Source organism: Macaca fascicularis, chromosome 12 (assembly GCF_037993035.2).
Source record: "Macaca fascicularis isolate 582-1 chromosome 12, T2T-MFA8v1.1".
NCBI classification, from domain to species: domain Eukaryota; kingdom Metazoa; phylum Chordata; class Mammalia; order Primates; family Cercopithecidae; genus Macaca; species Macaca fascicularis.
Genome location: NC_088386.1, coordinates 55,384,731 through 55,406,806, shown reverse-complemented (window position 1 = coordinate 55,406,806; position 22,076 = coordinate 55,384,731). Strand labels below are relative to the sequence as shown.

The following is a 22,076-nucleotide window of genomic DNA, read 5'->3' as shown; positions in this document are numbered from 1 at the left end:
CATCCTACTGGAATGGGTCAATCCAGAAGTTATTTCATTCCATGACGAGGAGCAAGATGTGTAGAGATCATTCCACTCACTTCTGTCTCACATCTATCTTATAAATGTAGGAAGAGCACAAATAAATAATTAAATATTTTTAAAATTACATATGTGCTTTGTATGGCTCCCCTAAAAAGAGCAGTGATTAGAATTGTGAAAAACAAAACTAACATTTAGTTGCAGTGTCAAAAAATTAATTATGAGCAAGAAAGCTAGATACAATTTTAAAAACCCAAAGCAAATAAATTTTAATAAAATGTTTCCATCTTGGAAAAAGAATGTCAATTTTTCTCTCCCACTCTTTGAGTAACAGAAGACCGTAAAGCATAATCAGAGTGAATTTATTTTTTGAGCCATCTTGATAATCACATTAATGCTGAAAAAAAGCTGCAAGCACTTTAGGACTTGTTTGACACAAGCTACTAGCTAATTAGTCCACTTGTCTGACATTTTTACACCGTTTTGCAGTATTGTCATTTTGAAATGGCAATTTACCATTATTATTAAATTTTTATTTCTAAATGCTTCTTATAATACATATCAAATCTATTAGTCCTTCTCCAAAATATCATTTTGTCATTCTTGATGGGGGCATTTTAAAAGATGACAGGTTGTTCTTCCTTATATTGCTTTATGGATTAATGTATTGACTGTCACTGTGGGGTTTTGTTTGTTTGTTTTTGGTAAATGCTGTTTCCATATGATGCTAACTATAATGGCTGTTTGTGTATACCAAAACATAGTTGATGTTATAAAATGCATGTTCATATGACCTTTTTTTAAGTCCTGTGCTTACTTCTCTATCACATTTCTTTATGCAAACGCATATTAATAAGTCTTCTATTGTTGTGGCCTTCCTAAGCTAAAATTTCAAACGTCCATTTTCACATTGGATGTTCCATTCTGGATATCTTTTAGTATCTCCTATGAAGTTCAGTTCTGTGCCATATCACAACAGGTTGTGATGTGCCATGTGGAGGTTACCATGCCATAATTGAGGTGGTAATAAATATGCCACTTAAGATGCAGCGGTTATAATTCCTCTTTAGAGGTCCTTAATTGGGGCAGAGAACAATCCAGGCCATGATTTCCAGTCCTGTGGCACATGAAACCTCTTTAGATTGAATGATTGAATGAAATTGTTGTGGTTCCCCCACTGAGTTCACAGCCAGTCTCAGTGGACCCATTCCAAAGTCTGACAATGGGAATCTGAATTCAGCCTGTAAGAACACGTCCAGGAAACAACACCTCAGGGATCCAAAATTACAGTTGTTCCATCTTGCATTATTCTCAAATTGCTGATATGACAAACAGCCACGCTGTTTACAGAATAAAAATACCTGTTTATAAATTAGATTGTTAGAGGACTATTGGGTTCTGTTGTATGGAGAGCTGAAATTCCTATGGAAAAATAATATCTCTTAACATTTCTTCCCATGTCTTTACAGAAGAAATGAGAGTACAAATTTAAATATATAATGCCTTCAAATAAACAGGATTTTTGCATATAAAAATTAAGTTACAGTTCAACATACACCACCCACACACCCCTCCACCATTAAGTATACTGATTTACAGGTCTTAGAAAAACCCTTACTGCCTCTTCCTCTTTTATAGTTAAAGAGGGAATTGCAATTTCCTGGGTCATAAGTCAGTACATCTGCCCTAACGTGTGTGTGTGTGTGTGTGCGCTTGTGTGTGTGCGTGCACACACGCACATGTGTGCAGATGCATGCACATGGTACTTTAATTTTATACTTTATTGTACTTAGGTCCAAGTGATTAATAATGGTGTAAAATTAATAAAATGTAAAAGGGTTATTTTCCTTTTGTTATTGTTGTTCAAGTCTTCTATTTCCTTACTAATTTTTACTACCTTTATTCTGAGCACTACAACATTACTAATACAATCTTAGATTAAATGGGTTTTTTTATTGATGATAACTATATCACTCTGTTAAGATAAAATTTATAATCTATTAAAATTCCAATTTTTTGTTAAACAGTTTAATTTTATATAAAAAAGTACATATTTTGAAATGTGTCTATGTTGACACATATAAATCTGGTTCCTTTTTTTATTATTATATTTTAAGTTCTGGGATACATGTGCAGAACATGCAGGTTTGTTACATAGGTATATATGTGCCATGGTAGTTTGCTGCACCCATCAACCCATCATCTACGTTAGGCATTTCTCCTAATGCTATCCCTCCCCCAACCCCCTACCCCCCAACAGGCCCCAGTGTGTGATGTTCCCCTCCCTGCATCCATGTGTTCTCATTGTTCAACTCCCACTTATGAGTGACAACATGTGGTGTTTGATTTTCTTTTCCTGGGTCAGTTTGCTGAGAATCATGGTTTCCAGCTTCATCCATGTCCCTGCAAAGGACATGAATTCATCAAAAGGATAATTTTCTAGTTGTCAAACACTGGGCGTTCTGTAGTATTCTTTTGTCCTATATTGTGTCTCTCTATTTGAATGGGAAGGAAAGCTTATACTGTTTAAAGCTTAGCAATCAGACTAATACCTAAAATCAGTATCTTTACACTAATGATGCCTTGATACCTTAAATTGTTTTTCAAATACATGTGACATATGCAATGAATTATAAATCACCAAGAGGGTAAATCACTGAGAGGATAAGCCAATAAATTTTTATCAGAAAATGAATTCATTTTCTAATATTACTTTTTAAATCCTTCTTAGAGAGTTAGAAACACTACTTTTCAAGTTGTATAAAACTAAAATTATTTTCCATGTTTGATTCCAGTTTTTCTTCATAACGAGGAGGGAATATTTTAGAATAATGAAGTTTCAGGTTTTCTGAAGATGCTAGGCCTTAGTATACTCTTCCTTAGATAACTGGGTAAAATACTGAAGAATAGAAAGCCACTAGCAGCAACCCCATTAATCTTAATAGTGAAAAAGGAAAACAAGTAGAATAAATGCTGACTTTTTTTATTTCTTTTAATAGCTATCAAAGTATGGTGCAAGCTGGTGGATTGGACTTCAAGAAGAAAGAGCCAATGATGAATTTCGGTATGAACCTAGATTCATTTGCATTTAATTTTGTTTGACAGGTTTTATTTGCAGAATGATTGGATTCAATTTTAGTGATCAATTTGTTGAATACCCTTCAAACATTAACTTATAAATTTTCACTTCTCTAACAAAGACGTGAGAGGTTTTTAAAGAATACACTTATGAAACCATCACAACAATCTAGCCATAAACTTATCCATCACTTCCAAAAGCTTTCTCTCCTGCTCTGTTCATTTATTTATTTATTCACTAATTCATTCATTTTTGTGATGAGAACACTTAACATAAAATCTACCCTCTTAGCTGGGCGTGGTGGTTCACACCTGTAATCCCAGCACTTTGGGAGGCCAAGGTGGGCGGATCGCCTGAGCTCAGGAGTTCGACACCAGGCCAACATGGAGAAACGCCGTCTCTACTAAAAATACAAAAATTAGCCGGGCGTGGTGTGATGCATACCTGTAGTCCCAGCTACTTGAGGGGGCTAAGGCAGGAGAATCGCTTGAACCCAAGAGGCAGAGGCTGCAGTGAGCCAAGATCGTGCCACTGCACTCAGCCTGGGTGACAGAGCGAGACTCCATCTCAAAAAAAATCTACTCCCTTAGAAAAACTTTAAGTATATGATACAATATTGTTAACTATAGGCACTATGCTGCATATGAGTATTTTTTAAATTTAATAGAATATTATATCCTCAATCCCTACCTCAGAACGCTAAGAATGATGTTGGAGACTGGACATGCAGAATGAGAGAAGACCTTAACATTTTTAATCTTCCCACAGCTGGAGAGATGGAACACCAGTGATATACCAGAATTGGGACACAGGAAGAGAAAGAACTGTGAATAATCAGAGCCAGAGATGTGGCTTTATTTCTTCTGTAACAGGTTATTTTACTTACCCATTTTTGGGTTTATAATACAAACTGATAATTTTCAGGAGACTTAAAGTCTTTTCCTTGCATCATTTCCATGAGAAGTTTCTGTTTATTTCTCTTTTCATTTGATGTGTTCAGTTTTGTCTGCCATAAGGCTTAAGGATGGACATTTTTTCTGTTCAATCCATGTATTCATGTTCTAGGAAATAATTTACATCTGAATAAGTCCTTCCTCATAAATCAAAACAGCACCAGAAATGGGCCCAATAAAACTGTTTAAAAAAAATGCCTGACAAATACTTTTCCCTATGACATTTCAATGGAAGCACTTAAAAAAAAATCTATTCCTATATGCAATTTATAATGGGCCAGAACTTTAACATCTGTGAAATTTACTTCCATTGTCCTATTTAATAAATGTTTTGATTCAAGTCAATATTCTTTTTTTCTTTTAATACCTGGCATCAATTGTTGCCTGCTTTAGAATGGCAACTGTTTGCAAGTTGGATTTAGAAGCACATTTAGGTTGAAGATTGGTTTTTTTAATTCTCTTCGTCAGTGCAGTGTAGTTAGGTTGATTGTCCACTCATTCCCCTTCTTTCTAACCATAAAAGATAATGATATCCGTTACTCTAACAGATTCATAACTAACCTGTGCCCCAGACCAGGAGAGGGATAAACATGGAAAATAATTTTGGGTGTGAGGGCCTCTGCAGAGAGTTAGGAAAGGAAAATCCATGTGGTTAATCAGCTTGCTTTTACCAGCAGGTGTCACAACAGCCTACAGAAAGGACTGTTTTGAGAGTCTGGGAGAATAGCAGCTAATCTGCATTGAAAATAGCATTCCAGCCCCTCCTTCAAAATGCCAACATCTTTTGGACTCATATTCCTGATCTAGAAAACTGAGCCTGCCCTTGCAATTGGCATGCATTCTGCCCTGTTCTGGAATTTATGACTTGGATGCCAATACAATGCATTCTATAATCTTTATTCTGAAAATATAGCTCTTCTAAATTAAAAAAAAAAAAGCAGTCAGTTTGTCGGAGGCTGAGGATTTGAGGATATATCTTACTGAAAACAAGTCTATATGTGAGTCTGTTTTATTTAAGAGTCAGTGTTAAGAAATGCTATTTTCTTGGAAGTTCTTGAGTTAATTTTTCTAAATTATTATATTTTCTAAAGAATTATAAAGTAGAAATTATCTACTGTTTTAGAATCTTTTTCCTCTCTGTACATTGAAGTTGAAGGTTTTAAAATGAAATTGTTACCCTACGAAGTATTCTTTTGCTACACAAGTCAAATACTCTTAAGATTTTAATCAGTTCTATGATTCAAATTGCAGTATTTATTTAGATTTTTTTAATTTGTAAAATTTCTACATTCTTAAATTAAAATTACTGATTTGGCCCCTTGCCCAGTTAACTGTTGTCCCTAGAGAAATCAGTCATCAGTAGTTTAGTTCAGTTTCTAGATTTTAAAAAGTAAATTATGAAAAACCACAGCAGTCATAAAAATAGCGATCAATAGAGAATGCCTTCAAAGAATTGCCGTTGTTCCTAAACCATTTCTAACCCATTTCCTCCTCCAGGACTCTGGGGTAGTGAAGAGTGTTCAGTTTCTATGCCTAGTATCTGTAAGCGAAAAAAGGTTTGGCTCATAGAGAAAAAGAAAGATACACCGAAACAACATGGAACGTGTCCCAAAGGATGGCTATATTTTAACTATAAGGTAAGCTTGCTTTTCAAAAGTTGCCTTTGTTTCACTTTTGTAGACACTAATTTTGGAAAGTGTTCAAAAAGTAGAAGTGGCTTTTAAAAGCTATGAGTTGACCATAGGACCTGGAATGTTTTTGTCACAATTTTCAAGAAATTTTTCAAGAAATTTGAGTTTTCCATTTAGTAACAAATCTTTTGGAACAAAAAATTTTTGTCAAAAACAGCCTGGATCCTGCCCCTCTTTTCTATACTCAGTTTTGCCATTGGCATAGCCATTTATTGTGCTGTATGAATGTTCCATTAGGTGTGACATATGTATGTATGCATGTGTGTGTGCACTCATGTGTGTGCGTGTGTGTGCACATGTGTATGTATGTGCCTACATGCCTGTGTGTCTAGGTTCTGCTCCCAAATAAGCTGTAAATTTCAGAGGACCCAGACTCCAACTCCTACTCTTGTGTTTTCCCTGCCTGGAGCTGGCATACAGCTCTGCCCACTAGTGAATTGAGGGACTAATAACTTAGCTTGGTCAATGTCATCTGGAGCCTCATAAAGCTGGTGCTTCCATGCAGATTTGAATTAAGAAAAGGAAATTGCCAGTGGGGATATTTTAAACCAGATTTATTATTTCTGATGCTGCCTTCAATTAAGGCCTAGACTTTCCCTCCACTCCTCATATTTTATAATAAAATAACTTTGTAGGCCTTAGGTGGAAGTAATTAAAATGCATCCCAAATTATAATTGTTTAACTCTTAGAAAATTAAAAAACCCAAACTGTGTCATCATTTCATATGCTAATATGAAATTCCTCTTCAACTGTGGACAGCCAATTTTTAATCTAAGTGTTCAGTTATATTGGCAGGGCTTTCTCTCCTTTGTGATCCTCCTCCCATTGTTAATTTGAGAAATGAGGCCTCTTGGATTTTTCACACATCCACTGAGTACCCACTATATATTGTGGCACTGATTTTTAATTTTTTAAATTTCTGGTAAATACAATATAGAATTCACCATTCTAACCATTTTTGTTTACTGTTTACTAGTGTTAAGTGTCATATACTCACACTGTCATTCAAAAAATCTCCAGGCCTTTTCCATCTTGCAAAACTGAAACTCTACCCATTAAGCGACTCCCTGTTCTTCCTACCCCGAACCCCTCGGCAACTACTGTTCTACTTTCTGTGTCTTTGAATTTGACTACTTTAAATACCTCATGTAAGTGGAATCAGACAGTATTTGCCTTTTTGTGACTGGCTTATTTCACTTAGCGTAATGCCCTCAAGGTTCATCAACACTGGCATGTGACAGGACTTCCTTTTGACAATATTCCATTGGATGGATAGATTACATTTTGTTTATCCGTTCATCCATTGGTGGATGTTTGAGTTACTTCCCCTCTTAGCTAATTGATTTTATGTGTATTTCTTGTATCACTGAATTTTAAAAATATATAGAATTACTATCCTCATTTTACATATGAGAAGACAGATGCTAACAAAATCGTATGAGTTTTCTGAAACTTCACAGTGAATAAGCATCAGACCAAGACGCACTTTTTGTTTTCTGACCCTGAGTCTGGTGGTCTTGCCCCTTTTCTACGCCTGCCACTTCACATTGGCACTTGAGTACAGCTACTCCAGAAATGCAAATTAAAACAACAATGAGTGATTTGCCACTACACAGCTACTAGAACGGCCCACATCCATAGCACTGACAACACTACATACTGGCAAGGAAGCCGAACAACAGGAGCTCTCATTCACTCCTGGTGGGAATGCAGAATGGTACGGCCACTGTGGAAGACAGTTTGGCAGTTTCCTACAAAACTAAACATACTTTTACCATTTGATCCAGCAATCACACTCCTTGGTATTTACCCAAAGGAGTTGAAAACTTATGTACACGTAAAAACCTGTCCATGGATATTTATAACATCTTTATTCTTAATTGCCAAAACTTGGAAACAATTAAGAGGTCTCTAGTAGATGAATGAATAAACTGGTACAACCACACAACGGAATATTACTCAGTGCTAAAAAGAAATTAGCTATCAAGCCTTTAAAATACATGGAGGAAACTTAAATTCATATTACTAAGTGAAAGAAGCCAATCTGAAAAGCCTACAATACTGTATGATTCCAACTATATGACATTCTGGAAAAGACAAAACTAGAGAGACAATAAAAAGATCAGTGGTTGCCAGGTGTTGCAGGAGGGAAGGATGAAGTTGTGGAAGATTCTTAGGGCAGTGAAAATTCTCTGTATGATACCACAATGGTGGATGCATGTCATTAGACATTTGTACAAACTCATAGAATGTATAACACAAAGAATGAACCCTAATGTAAACTACGGACTTTGGTTGGTTATGATGTGTTAATGCAGGTTCATCAATTGTAACAGATGTACCATTCTGGGGTAATGGGATATGTTGATAATGGGGGAGGCTGTGTATGTGTGGATCAGGGAATATATGGGAAATCTCTGTACCTTCCTTTTTTTTGTGTGTGTGTGTGTGTGTGTGTGTGTGTGAGACAGACTGTCACTCTGTCACCCAGGCTGGAGTGCAGTGGCATGATCTCGGCTCACTGCAACCTTCACCTCCCAGGTTCAAGTGATTCTCTTGCCTCAGCCTCCCAAGTAGCTGGGGTTACAGGTGCCTGCCAACACGCCTGACTAATTTTTGTATTTTTAGTAGAAACAGGGTTTCACCATGTTGGCCAGGCTGGTCTCGAACTCCTGACCTCAGGTGATCCGCCAGCCTCGGCCTCCCAAAGTTGTGCCTTTACTTTCCTCTTAACTTTGCTGTGAACCTAAAACTGCTGTTTAAAACATGAAGTCTTTAATAATTTTTTTTTAAACAAGAGTTGCCGTATCAGCTTAGCCTCATGATACAATGAGCTCAGCAGCACTGTGAGGTATTTTCTAGAGTGGTGTAATTGCACTCTAAAACTTCATGATAGTATTGAGGTACACTGTTTTTTAATCATTGATACTTTCTGTATACTTCCTATTTTCTGAAACTATAAAATCTTGCTACCAGGTATAAATTATTTTCACATTTCAGTATGAAAAACTTGTAGATAATATTCAAAAGACACTGAGTATTACTAAGTCTTCTATTAAAACCTTTGGCAATTAATTTTTTAAAGCATTTTTATGGTCATAAATAATGTGACACAAAATTTGCCATTTTAACCATTGTCAAGTGTACAATTCAATGGCATTAATTACATGCACAATGTTATACAACCATCATCTCTATTTCCAAAACATTCTCACTATCCCAAACAGAAACTCTGTAACCATTAAGCACTAACTTCCTGTTCCCCATCCCCTGGTAACCTCTAATCTATTCTCTCTCTCTATGAATGTGCCTATTCTAGATATTTCATATTAGCAAACTCGTACAATATTTGTCCTTGTGTCTGGCCTATTCGCACGATGTTTTCAAGGTTCATTTGTGTTTTAGCATATATCAAAATTTCATTCCTTCTTGTGGCTGAATAATATTCCTGTGTGGCACAGGCGTGTGTGTGTGAATATTGCACATTTTGTTTATTCATTCATCTGTTGATGGACACTTGGGTTGTTTTCACCTTTTGACTATTGTGAATAATGCTTCAATGAACATTGGTGTCTAAGTCTCTGTTTGAGTCCCTATTTTCAATTCTTTTGAGTGTATACCTATGAATAGAATTGCTGGATCATATGGTAACTCAGTAGTAAGCTGTTTGAGGAACTGACAAATGTTCTTCCACAGCGACCAAACCATTTTACAATCCTGCTAGCCGTGTGTGAGGGTTTCAATTTCTCCACATCCTTGCCAACACTGGCTATTATATGTCCATCCTAGAGCATGTTAAGTGTTATTTCATTGTGATTTTTATTTGCATTTCTCTATTATCTGATGAATTTGAGCATCTTTTCATGTGCTTCTTAGCCATTTGTTTATCTTCTTTGGAAAAATGTCTATTAAAGTCCTTTGTCCATTTTTAAATTGGATCATTTGCCTTTTTATTGTTGAGTTATAGGAATGCCTTATATATTCTAAATATTAAACCCCTATCTAATATATGTTTATAAATATTTTCCTTCTTTCTGTAGCTTGTCTTTTAACCTTCTTGATAATGTCCTTTGATGCACAAAAGTTTCCAATTATCTACTTTTTGTTTTGTCACTTGTGCTTTTGGTATCATACTTAAGAATTCACTGCCAAATCCAAGGTCATGAAGATTTGCCCCTGTGTGTTTGTCTAAAAGCTTTATGGTTTTAGCATTTACATTTAGGTTGTTGATCCATTTTGAATTCACTCCAGTATGTGACAATTAGTTTTTCACAACTGTTAGAACAAGTGTATCCTGGCGTGGTCTCTAGGGAACAGGCATAAAGAAATGCCTAGCTAATCTCCAAATCACATTTCTGGTACAGATAGTGAACAATCCCAAAGCATGAACACACTGTTCTAGCTACTAACTCATGCCTCCTCTCATGTGTAAAATAGGATTTTTTAATGTACTTTAAGTTCTGGGGTACATGTGTAGAACGTGCAATTTTGTTACATAGGTATACACATGCCATGGTGGTTTGCTGCACCCATCAACCCATCATCTACATTAGGTATTTCTCCTAATGTTATCCCTTCCCTAGCCCCCCACCCCCTGACCGTCCCTGGTGTGTGATGTTCTCTTCCCTATGTCCATGTGTTCTCATTGTTCAACTCCCACTAATGAGTGACAACATGCAGTGTTTGGTTTTCTGTTCTTGTGATAGTTTGCTGAGAATGATGGTTTCCAGCTTCATCCATGTCCCTGGAAAGGACATGAGCTCATCCTTTTTTATGGCTGCATAGTATTCCATGGTGTTTATGTGCCACATTTTCTTTATCCAATCTATCATTGATGGACATTTGGGTTGGTTCCAAGTCTTTGCTATTGTGAATAGTGCTGCAATAAACATACGTGTGCATGTGTCTTTATAGTAGAATTAGTTATAATCTCTTGGGTATATACCCAGTAATGGGATTGCTGGGTCAAATGGTATTTCTAGTTCTAGATCCTTGAGGAATCACCACACTATCTTCCACAAAGGTTGAACTAATTTACACTCCCACCAACAGTGTAAAAGTGTTCTTATTTCTCCACATCCTCTCCAGCATCTGTTGTTTCCTGACCTTTTAATGATCGCCATTCCAACTGGTGTGACATAGTATCTCATTGTGGTTTTTGATTTGCATTTCTCTAATGACCAGTGATGATGAGCATTTTTTCATATGTCTGTTGACTGCATAATGTCTTCTTTTGAGAACTGTTCATCTCCTTTACCCACTTTTTGATATGGTTATTTGTTTTTTTCTTGTAAATTTGTTTAAGTTCTTTGAGATTCTGGATATTACCCCTTTGTCAGATGGATAGATTGCAAAAATTTTCTCCCATTCTGTAGGTTACCTGTTTACTCTGATGATAGTTTCTTTTGCAGTGCAGAAGCTCTTTAGTTTAATTAGATCTCATTTGTCTATTTTGGCTTTTGTTGCCATTGCTTTTGGTGTTTTAGACATGAAGTCTTTGCCCATGCCTATGTCCTGAATGGTATTGCCCAGGTTTTCTTCTAAGATTAAAAGAGGATATTTTAAGGAAATTAATGACAAGTCAAATCCTTAGCATTTGATAAATAATTCTTAGAAACATGGAATAGTTGTTTCTGGGTCAGCCTTTTGCTGTTGTCCTTCCCCCAAACTTGATTTTTACCCACACAGTTCAGCTCCATCCCATGTGTCCTCCTGTGCATATGTAGAGAGTGTGTATCTATGGAAATGGTGGCAGTGATGGTGGAGCAGACCCAGGGCAAAAGAGCAAGCGAATGCTTCCCAGGAAAGGAATAGAGAGGGGCATAAATACATGCATGAGAATGGCGGGGAGAGGAGGCGCTTTCTGAAGCTAGCCCTGGGGCATGATTAAAACACCCTCATGTAGCTCAGAGTTCTATAAAAAAAATTTATTGATAACTAACAGCTAGATCAGTAGTTTTCAGCCCTGGTCAAATATTTAGAATCAGCAGGCGAGCTTTTTAAAAACATCAAGGTGCAGGAGACGTCCTGAAGTTTCTGATTTAGCTGATCTGCATGGGATCCAGGCATCCGTATTTTTTAAAAGCTCCCTCAGTTATTCTAATGTGTAGCCAACATTTGCCAGGCAATTCAACAGTCATAGTTACACAACTCTTTCTTCAAGGCATTAGGAGAATTTGATTACAAAGGATATCATCACAGCAGGCTTCATGAGTAGGTGGCAATTCACCTGGCACAGTGTCAGAGTCACCATGCATGTCTCCCCACCCACAGTGCCTTCCCCGGCACATTAATGCCTAAAATTCCACCACTGGAGTTTCACTCCTTTGTCTCAACACTTTCCTTTATTTTTAAAAGGGAAATATTTTTGAGATTGCCTCATTTGTCATCTACACCTTGAAACAGGTGGGTTTATCAGATTATTAGAAAAACTGCTAATAGAAGAGTTGATAGCTGAGAGGAGTGGGATGGTTTTTCCCTATTAATAAATAAAGCTACAGAAGGAAAACTGGGAGATAACAATGATGGACCTTCTTTGCTTCACAATTCTGAAATAAGTTCCAATATATTATGTCCCATTAAACTTTGCTTCTTGTTTGTGAATTTCCTAGGACTAATTTTTATTGGTTGTTTCTAGGGAAAAAAATCCCACTTTGTTGACGAATTAACCACCTTTTAGAGTTTTTAAAACTGAGACACACAGAAATTAAGCATCTTTTCTGATGTCTCATAAATAGTTTTCTCTGTGTTTGACAATGTAGAAGAGGTTTGACCAGGGGTTAACCCAAGAAGAGTGAGTCATCTAAGATACTTGTCCCAGCAGATCTGTGGGAGGAAGAAATTCTAAGTGTGTGTGTGTGATTAACTCTTGTGCTTCTACTTACATATTTTTATTCAAGACCTAGATTGAGTGGTAATGGCTGCTTTGCACCGTCTAGTTTGGGATTAGTCAATATTTGATTTTGTTCATAACATAGTTTTTCCTTAAAAATAGTCTCACCCATGATTCATTCATTCATTTGACTCTGCTGGATGTCGGGAATTCAGTGGTGAGAAAAAACAGAAACAACCCCTTCTCTTTTGGACCTTACACATTAGAGGGAGAACAAACATTAGTAAATCGATCAGGAAAATGGCTGTTTAATTTAAAATTGTGGTGTCTGTGATGAAGGAAAGTTTTGTGGTTCTAGAAAAGTGTATAGCCAGAGGACATGACTGAAGTGGTCAGAAAGGCAAGGAACATTAAAAATAGGGGGAGCCGCATGTGCTAAGGTCCTGCAGCAAGGGGGAGTATGACATTTAAGAAACTAAAGGAAGCATAAAGAACTAGAGTGGCGGAAGGTGAGACAAAAGAAGTGGAAAGGGTGATACCGTATTGGACTACTGTCCTCTATCCTAAAAGCAATGGGAAACTCTTGATGGGTTAAAAACTAAAGAAGGACATGACCAGGACCAAATTTTTAAAAGTTACTCTAGGTACAGTGCCAAGGATATATGGGAGAAGGGCAAGTGTGAGAAAGGTAAGGGCAGTTAGGAAGCTATTGCTATAGTGCAGGCAAGAATTAGTAGCTTGGGCTAAGATGGTGGTAGCAGAGACCATGAGGCAGTGGGAATGGGGGATGGGTGAGGGGACTCTTTGGGAAATGAGATGTCCAAATGGTATGGCTGTTGGGGAGATGGAGTGGAAAGGTGAGGATGCCTCTGAGGCTTCAGGCTTCTTGTATGTGTATAAGTGCATGCTGACCATGCCATTCATTGTGAGTAGGAACACTGGGAAAGGACCAAGTTTGGAGGGAACTGAATTTCATTTTCAAATATTGAGCTAGAAATGATTTTGAGACAAAAAAGAATCTTATATTGAAAGCCCATTTAGAATAGAGTAGGACCTCCTTAATTCACAGTAATAATCAGAGATGCATTAAACTTGATCACATTTTACAAATTAGTAAGTAAACAATTTTTAATTAAGGATGCTGTACTTCATCTTGCTGCTTTGCCTTAATTATTAATGACACAATTTCGGAGTGTGTTAGTAAATATGTTATATTTTTAGAAACAATGAAGTCGTGGTAATGGGAGGCCACACTTCCGTAGTCAAGCTAGTAAATCCTGGCTGAGGCAAACATAGAGGAAGCAGAGGGGGGTGTTTTTCTGGAGAGATTTATTGAGCTAACTGAACCAATGAGGTTCATTGGTATTTATGAATGGTTCATTAGTGTAACTATCTGAACACAAGGTGAATTCACATTAAATGATAAGACTTCCCAATAATTAATATGTGCCACTCTTTAGAATTTGTAATTAGAGGAAAGAGGCAAAGTGAAAGGAAATAGATAAAAGGATAGTTGTTATAAAATTAAACTCCTTAAAAGCCAATTCAGTTTCTTTGTGAAGCAAACAAGACAAAAAGGACCAGAAGAATTGAAAATGTATTTTCTCTCTTAGTTGGCAACTCAAGCTAGTTCAGGGTTTCAGGCTAGTTCAGGGTTTCTGTTTCTTATCCTAAGGGCAGTGGAAAATTCCTGAAGGATTTAAACTAAAGGGTGACATGATCAGGACTGAGTTTTAAAAAGAATTACCTTGCACTATTGACATTTGGGGCTGGATAATTCTTTCTTTTGGAAGACTGACCTGACCTGTGCTTTGCAAATGGTTAGCAGCATCCTTGGTCTCTACCCACTAGTTGCCAATAGCAATCCCCTCCCCAGTTGTAAAAATGAAAAAAATCTGCAGACATTATCAAAATATATCATGAGGGGCAAAATTGTCCTGTTGGAGAACCACTGAGCTAAATTTAGAATGCCTGACAATGTCATTTGACAACCATTTTCAGATTTGTTGGCTTTTATTTTGCTTAATAAATGTTTACTAGGGACCTTCTCTGGTGTGATGTTCAAAGAGGAGTAAGAGTCTCTCTGCTTTTAAGGGGTGTGTGATGGTGGGGAAGGGGTGGAGAACCGACAAATTTGGAAATTAAAGAATGGTGGGGAAAGATATTGTGTTAGACTAGTCTTGCATTTCTGTAAAGGAATATCTGAGACTGGGTAACTGATAAAGAAAATAGTTTTATTTTGACTTACAGTTCCACAGGCTGTACAAAAAGCATGGTGCCGGCACCTGCTCCTGGTGAGGGCCTCACGGAGCTTACAATCATAGCGGAAGGTAACAGGGAACCAGCATGTCACATGGCAAGAGCATGAGCAAGAAGGTGAGGTGGGAGGAGGTTCCAAAACAATCAGATCTCGCGTGAACTGAGAACTCATTCATCACCTAGGGGATGGTCCTAAGCCTTCATGAGGGATCTGCCCCATGATCCAATCACCTCCCACCAGGCCTCACCTTCAACACTGGGAATCACATTTCAACATGAGATTTGGAGGGGACAGATATCCAAACTATATCAGATACTATTCCAAAATAAGGTAGGAAAGGATGCTTGTTCAAGTGTAGGCTTCCATGCTAACCTAGAATTATCCTGTAGCTGGGTTTTTCTCAGTGGCAAGATCTTAGGTTCTGACCTATCAATCACTCTGGTCATCTGTGTTCACTGATGAGAGAATTGAATATGAGAGAAGAATCCCCAGCAATTCCAGATGAAATATCCTTTGCATAAAGTTTCTCCTGACCTCTCTGGAATTTTGCCTGACCCATTATAACCTTTCTCTTCTATCTTTTCCTCTCACCTAACTCCATCTGGTCCTACCAACATTCTTAAATTTCATTGAAATTTCGGGGAAAAACAAACAAACTCATCTTTAACCCTGCCTGTCCTGTCAAGTATGTATTATTCTATTTCTCATCCCATCCCATAAAAAAGAAACCTCTGCGGCTGGGCACAGTGGCTCACACCTGTAATCCCAGCTCTCTGGGAGGTAAAGCCGAGTAGATCACAGGTTCAAGAGATCAAGCCCATCCTGGCCAACATGGTGAAACTCCCTCTCTACTAAAAATACAAAAACTAGCCAGGCGTGGTGGCACGCACGGGTAGTCGCAGCTACTCGGGAGGCTGAGGCAGGAGAATCACTTGAACCCAGGAGGCGGAGGTTGCAGTGAGCCAAGATCTCACCACTGCACTCCAGCCTGGGCGACAGAGCGAGACTCCCTCTCAAAAAAAAAAAAGAAGAAAGAAAAAGAAAAGAAAGGAAACCTCTGCCATGATACAGACATGATTCTCTCCTGCATAACACTCAACTTTTATTACCAAATTCCACAACCTTTTTTGTGTTCTCTTTAACATTGATGGCCAACCTTCCCCTTCATTTCTACTTCTTCCAGGTTTCTTTGGTCATACCCTTGCTTTCTGTCCCACTGGAATCATTTATTTTTCTTTTCTGGCTCTTGCCAATAGACTTAGTGACCAAGTATTTAGTGAATTTAAACACCTGATGCGCTTTGACTCCCCATTATTTCTCTCTCACTTAAAGTAAGGAAGTGTGTTTGTAAATAAAATTGAACTAAGCTGTTCATTGCCACCCCTAGAATGGTTTTTTTTTTTTTTTTTTTTTAGATTAAATGTGCCAGTGTAAACTTTGCAATCAGGGTGGCTCCTTTTTAGGAAGAATACTACATTTCATTGTGCTGAAGGCATTGTTCTGACATTTCACGTGACAAAACGCATCCCTGCTTCTGTTCCTGCCTGCCGCAAATGCAGGCAAGTCATTAACTCACCCTGAAAGCTGCTCCTCTTTGTTTTACTGTAACACCTTTGGAGGAGTTGAAAGAAAAATGAGTTCTTTCTGCCCAAGAAAAGTATAAAGAATTTTCAAAACTGATATTCAGTGTCTTTGGGACATTTTTAATTCACTTAGAAAAATACAGAAATGAATGTTTTGTTTTGACATTTTTTGATAGTGCCTTTTGCTGAATATCCCCAAAGACCCAAGCAGTTGGAAGAACTGGACGCATGCTCAACATTTCTGTGCTGAAGAAGCAGGGACCCTGGTCGCCATTGAAAGTGAGGTGGAGCAAGGTAGAGTACTCAAGATCCAACCAACCAGGCCAAGATAACCATTTTTGTTCAAGTATTTATTAAAATATCCCCCCACCAATACTAACATTCCCAAATCAACATTTAAAATACTGTATTGCTGATGATACATGAATTTTCACTTTCACCCATAGATTTTATTTCATGATATCTGTGAAAGTTAGTGTGCTGCATTGCTTATAAACTGCTGGGTTTGGGAGCCTTTTCTCTTACCAGTAGCAGTGGAAAGAATAAGGACATGTTTATGGCCTATATTTCAAAATGGCTAAAAGAGTCTCAGGTATAATCTACATGTAATTGCATGGTATGATTTTTAGATCCCTTTAGATTTACCTACATGCTTTTGTTTGATATTTAAACAATTATTTACTTTAGTTTAAATATAGTAGGTAAATCCTCTTTTGTTTAGAAAGGTAATTAATGAACACTGGAAATTGTTTTGTTAATGATATGATGAAATCTCAGGTTATCCAGCTAATTTCTGTCAATTTAAACTAAAACAAAAGTGAAAGAAACTGCATTACCTTAACAAGGATGAAGTAACAAATTCCTACAAATGATTCATAATTATGTTTTGCTGGCATTTAAATATAATCATAGCTATAAATAGGATTCAGTGATTACCCAAATGCTTTCTGCAGTATTAAATTAGATAATGTATTCCTGCTTTTCAGCTTTCATTACTATGAATCTTTTTGGCCAGACCACTAATGTGTGGATAGGTTTACAAAATGATGATTATGAAACATGGCTAAATGGAAAGCCTGTGGTATATTCTAACTGGTCTCCATTTGATACAATAAATGTAAGTTTTAAGATTCATTTTTTAGAGATGACTTTGGCAAGATATTTTATTCAAGACTTGTTTATTAAAGCTTTTTTATTTCCTGTATTTTGTAGGTATAACTTTATATTAGTTTGTCATTAATACATTAATTTTTAATGTAATTTGATATAATTTTATGTGTTCCATAAATATAATTACTTTACTCATCATAATAATTGTTTATTTTGTAGGTTATGAAATGACTTGTGAATAAGTTTATTAAATGCAAATAAAGGAATAATGGTGTCTTAATTTTAAAAATAATGTTCTTAATACAAATTTTAATGTTATAATAATGCTATATGTTATCATACTTTTGATAATATGCATTATTTTAAAGATTCCAAATCACAGTACCACTGAAGTTCAGAAACACATTCCTCTGTGTGCCTTGCTCTCAAGTAATCCCAATTTTCATTTCACTGGAAAATGGTATTTTGAAGACTGTGGAAAGGAAGGCTATGGGTTTGTATGTGAAAAAATGCAAGGTGAGAAATATTTGGATTTTTATTCCTTTCATTTCCAAAGTCCATCCTTCTCTTCCATGTTGGTTTTACACAGCTGTGTAGCTAACAGCTTCATGGCTCACAGCGTCAGGCACTTCTTTGGCTTTACCTAAGTTTAGTTATTTAATCTCCTCTACCCTAGTCTTACGCCCTTTAGTGGGATTCTAAGGACTGCTGAGGCCACTTGAGTGATGACCAGATTTATGTATCTATCTTAGTCATATTAAATGGTTTTACTGCTTCGTTCTGGGATTATGTATCTGTTCAGGTAATTCCTAAAGGTCACTGAGAAAATGTTGGGAAAGAATCAGGGAAATAAACCAACTCATACTGGCTCCATTTTTGGAACCCTGAAAATGGTCTCTGTGGCTAAATGTGGTATGCAGCAAGCTTCTAGACCTGATGGGCAGAACCCCCAAATGGTTTCTGTGTGAAATGTCAAAGCCACACTATTACAAATAGCCAACAGGGTCAATGAGCAGTGTGAATGCACTATAACTGACCTTGAGTAGTATAAATAAAAACAACAGCTCATGCTTTTATTGAATGCTGGGTATATACCCCTGCCCACACCACCCAAGAAACCCACAGTTGGTGTCTAGAGCTGTGTGGAACTCTGGGCAGTCTAGCATATATATATATGCTTATTTGGAATAGGAATTTTACTTCTGAATGTGGCATACGTGTGAAGTCTCTAATGTTACTATCAACCCATCCTCGAAAAGCAGTGCCAGGGAAGCTCCATTTCTGGTTCTCAGTTACCACTTAAACATTATAGTGGTCAGGAACTGAAAAAAAGGTACTAGATCTGTAATAGCAAGAGTAATATGGGAACAGCAGAGCCTTGTAGGGAAAGAAATAATATGAGCATGCCAGGTACTTACACATTTATGATGTGCCTGACACTGTGCCTTGAGTGTATGCTCAGTTTGCCATAAAATCCTCAAGACAGTTCTATGAAGTAAGTAAAAGTTTCCCATTTTACAGATGAGGAACTCTAGGCTTAAAAACATAAGTAATCCTTGCTGGGCACGGTGGCTCACTCCAGTAATCCTAGCACTTTGGGGGGCCAAGGCGGGTGGATTGACTGAGCTCAGGAGTTCAAGACCAGCCTGGGCAACGTGGTGAAACCCTGTCTCTACTAAAATACAAAAAATTAACCTGGCATGGTGGTGGGCACCTGTAGTCCTAGCTACTAGGGAGGCTAAGGCACGAGAATCACTTGAACCCTGGAGGCGGATGTTGCAGTGAGCCGAGATCGCACCACTGCACTCCAGCCTGGGCTACAGAGCAAGACTCAGTGTCTGGGAAAACAGCACAACACAACACAACACAAAACAAAACAAAACAAAAATAACACACTCAAGAGAATCTCAGTTAAACACAATGATTTTATTCCACTACCTTAATGTTGATTTATTCTTGGAATTTACCCTCTGATCACTTTCTCTCTTTGGTATTTTTCAGACTAATAGTGTAGATTTGCCTTTAGAGATAGTATAGAATAGTGGTGATTGAGAGCATAGGCACTGGAGTGCCCACCACACATGGGTTCCCACCCTCCTTTGTAGATAAGCTTCAGTCAAGTCGTGACCTTCTGTGATCATGATTTCTGCATCTGCAAAATGTGGTAATAACCATCTCACACACTCTATGTATATATAACACTTAGCATACTTCTAGCATGTATTTAACAAATAATAGAGTTTTTTATTATTTCCAAAAAGTATTGTTCAACTACACTAATTACTGTAGCCAACAATGACTATTCAAGTTCTGCTCCTCTTCTCCATTTGCCAGATACATATGTGCTCACATTGGGCTTGAACCCAAAGTCTTTTATCTACCAAAACAATTAAGAAACCAAATAAGAAGAGACACAATGGCAAAGCAAGACTCCCCAGTTTAGAACTTGGTTTCCAATAGATCTTTCTTTTTCAGGGCAATGGGTGGAAAAACCCTGCTGCTCAAAAATCACTTGTTTTGAAACTTAATGGAATCAATTACATATGGAGAAATTTATATATGTAAAAATACAGACATATAACTCAGTGGGGGAAAAAAACAGTCAAATTGGCGTTTGGGTAACATATACAAAGAATTTCATTTAATTTTACGAATTGTTAGCATTTTAAAATAGCTACTTTGATATTATTTTTATTTTGTATGAATAACCATTACACTGGACATATAGGCTGGGCACAGACTTCTAGCAAAGAATAAAAATATGATAAAAGTGTGACCCATCACAATTTATAGAAATTAAATAGATTCATTTTACTTTGGTTTTTCCATATGTATGGCTGCTATATTGAGGTAATGGTTTCAGATAAAGGTCAGTTTCCCACTTTGCCATTTTTATTGGAGGGAGTATGACCGGAGGCGGAGAGTGGAGGAAGAAGCAACAATCATAGGATGCTTTCTGTGTCTCCATACAATAGTGTGTGCGCTGTGTGGATATCTTGTTCAATTCCATCCACACCTCTCCAAGGGAGATCATCATCATCTCTTGGAGACCATAAATTTGAGGTTTAGAAAGATTTATTTGCCCAAGGGCTCTTAGCCAGTTAGGGCCAGGAATAGGATTAAGTCCCAGTCTCATGACCTATCCACACCTCACATGCTTCTTTCCAACACCAAATGTTGTTAAACCAGTACACAGAAATTCAAGTCACTTTGGATCAGAAGGTACAAAAATTCTTACCTTGTTTTTGTCCTTTAGGTTTTCTAAATCTTTAATCTATCCTAGTATATAACATAATACAGAACAGAAAGGCAAACGCACATATTAGAGAGGAAACACCTGTTCATAAACACAGGCTTGGTTTTCACATGATCAGAGGCACTCACGAACACTCAAGCACCAATGCTTGACAACGTGTGGGAAAACTTTGCCTTTTAATTTATAAACCTTGACTGTGACAGGTGACATATTAATAGTAACTGTTTATAAGAACAGTGTGTATTTCTAAGAATTTATTAACTTTATTTTTTAAAGTTCCTTTTAGAATTTATACATGCTAACATTAAGCACAATAGTGACTATCAGTGTCAAAAGTGTTATCAAGTATTTTACCTGATAATATGCACCTGTAATATTAGGTTTGCAATGCAGTATGTGACTATATAACATGTGCCTCTCTGCTACTAATAAGCACTAAGTTCTGCCAGAGCAGTGTGGATTAGGCCAAGTGTAGTTAGTGGAGTGAAACCCACCTAAGAAGATCACCATCAGTTCCACCAAAAAGCAGTCAATTTGATAAAGGATGGTCAAAAACGGGAAATCTTCTAGAAATGGTTCAATCAATGTTTGTTTTTGAAAAACGATTCATTAAATTTCCTAAGTGTTCTCATTTTTTAGCATCACCTACACTTTCAGATAGTGTCCTCGTTTTGAAACAGTCAATTCCAGAAGAAAGCTCTGTGATCAACATGGATCATAGTGACAAGGATCTATGCTAAGCTTTGCCTCCTCCTTTGTCATCCACATGCTACAAATGACCTTTGTTGCTGTTCTTGTTCTAGATACTTCTGGACGTGGTGTAAATACATCTGATATGTATCCAATGCCCAATACCTTAGAATATGGCAACAGAACTTACAAAATAATTAATGCAAATATGACTTGGTATGCAGCAATAAAAACCTGCCTGATGCACGGAGCACAGCTGGTCAGCATCACAGACCAGTATCACCAGTCCTTCCTCACTGTTGTCCTCAACCGGCTAGGATACGCCCACTGGATTGGACTGTTCACCACAGATGTAGGTATCCTAATTCCCTTGAGACATCCTTGAATAATTAAGTTTAGCATCTACCTCCTTCGTGATCTGGCCACTGAAATTAGCACTGAAAAAAAAAATCTCAAAAATAATAATAAATATAATACTTAAATAATTGGTTTATGCAATTATTTGACCAACCTTATGAGCAGCCTATGACTACAAAATAAGAGTGCACACCTCTTTAGGGTAAACATCCACTTGCCTAATGTCTGGAAATCAATACCCTT

The 22,076-nt window shown here is 37.2% G+C and overlaps 1 protein-coding gene across 9 annotated transcripts in view; it reads left to right on the top strand.

Moving 5' to 3' along the window:
- The window catches only part of PLA2R1 (phospholipase A2 receptor 1), a 127,655-nt gene that overhangs the window by 87,353 nt on the left and 18,226 nt on the right, over positions 1-22,076 (top strand). For 8 of the 9 annotated variants that reach the window (XM_074009268.1, XM_074009270.1, XM_074009267.1 and 5 more), the window contains 7 exons: positions 3,021-3,085; positions 3,869-3,972; positions 5,551-5,690; positions 16,597-16,714; positions 17,407-17,537; positions 17,899-18,046; positions 21,590-21,828. In XM_074009268.1, coding sequence (XP_073865369.1) covers positions 3,021-3,085; positions 3,869-3,972; positions 5,551-5,690; positions 16,597-16,714; positions 17,407-17,537; positions 17,899-18,046; positions 21,590-21,828 — 945 coding nt within the window. The remainder of the gene's footprint in view (positions 1-3,020; positions 3,086-3,868; positions 3,973-5,550; positions 5,691-16,596; positions 16,715-17,406; positions 17,538-17,898; positions 18,047-21,589; positions 21,829-22,076) is intronic. The other variant, XR_012421155.1, reaches the window with a different exon arrangement.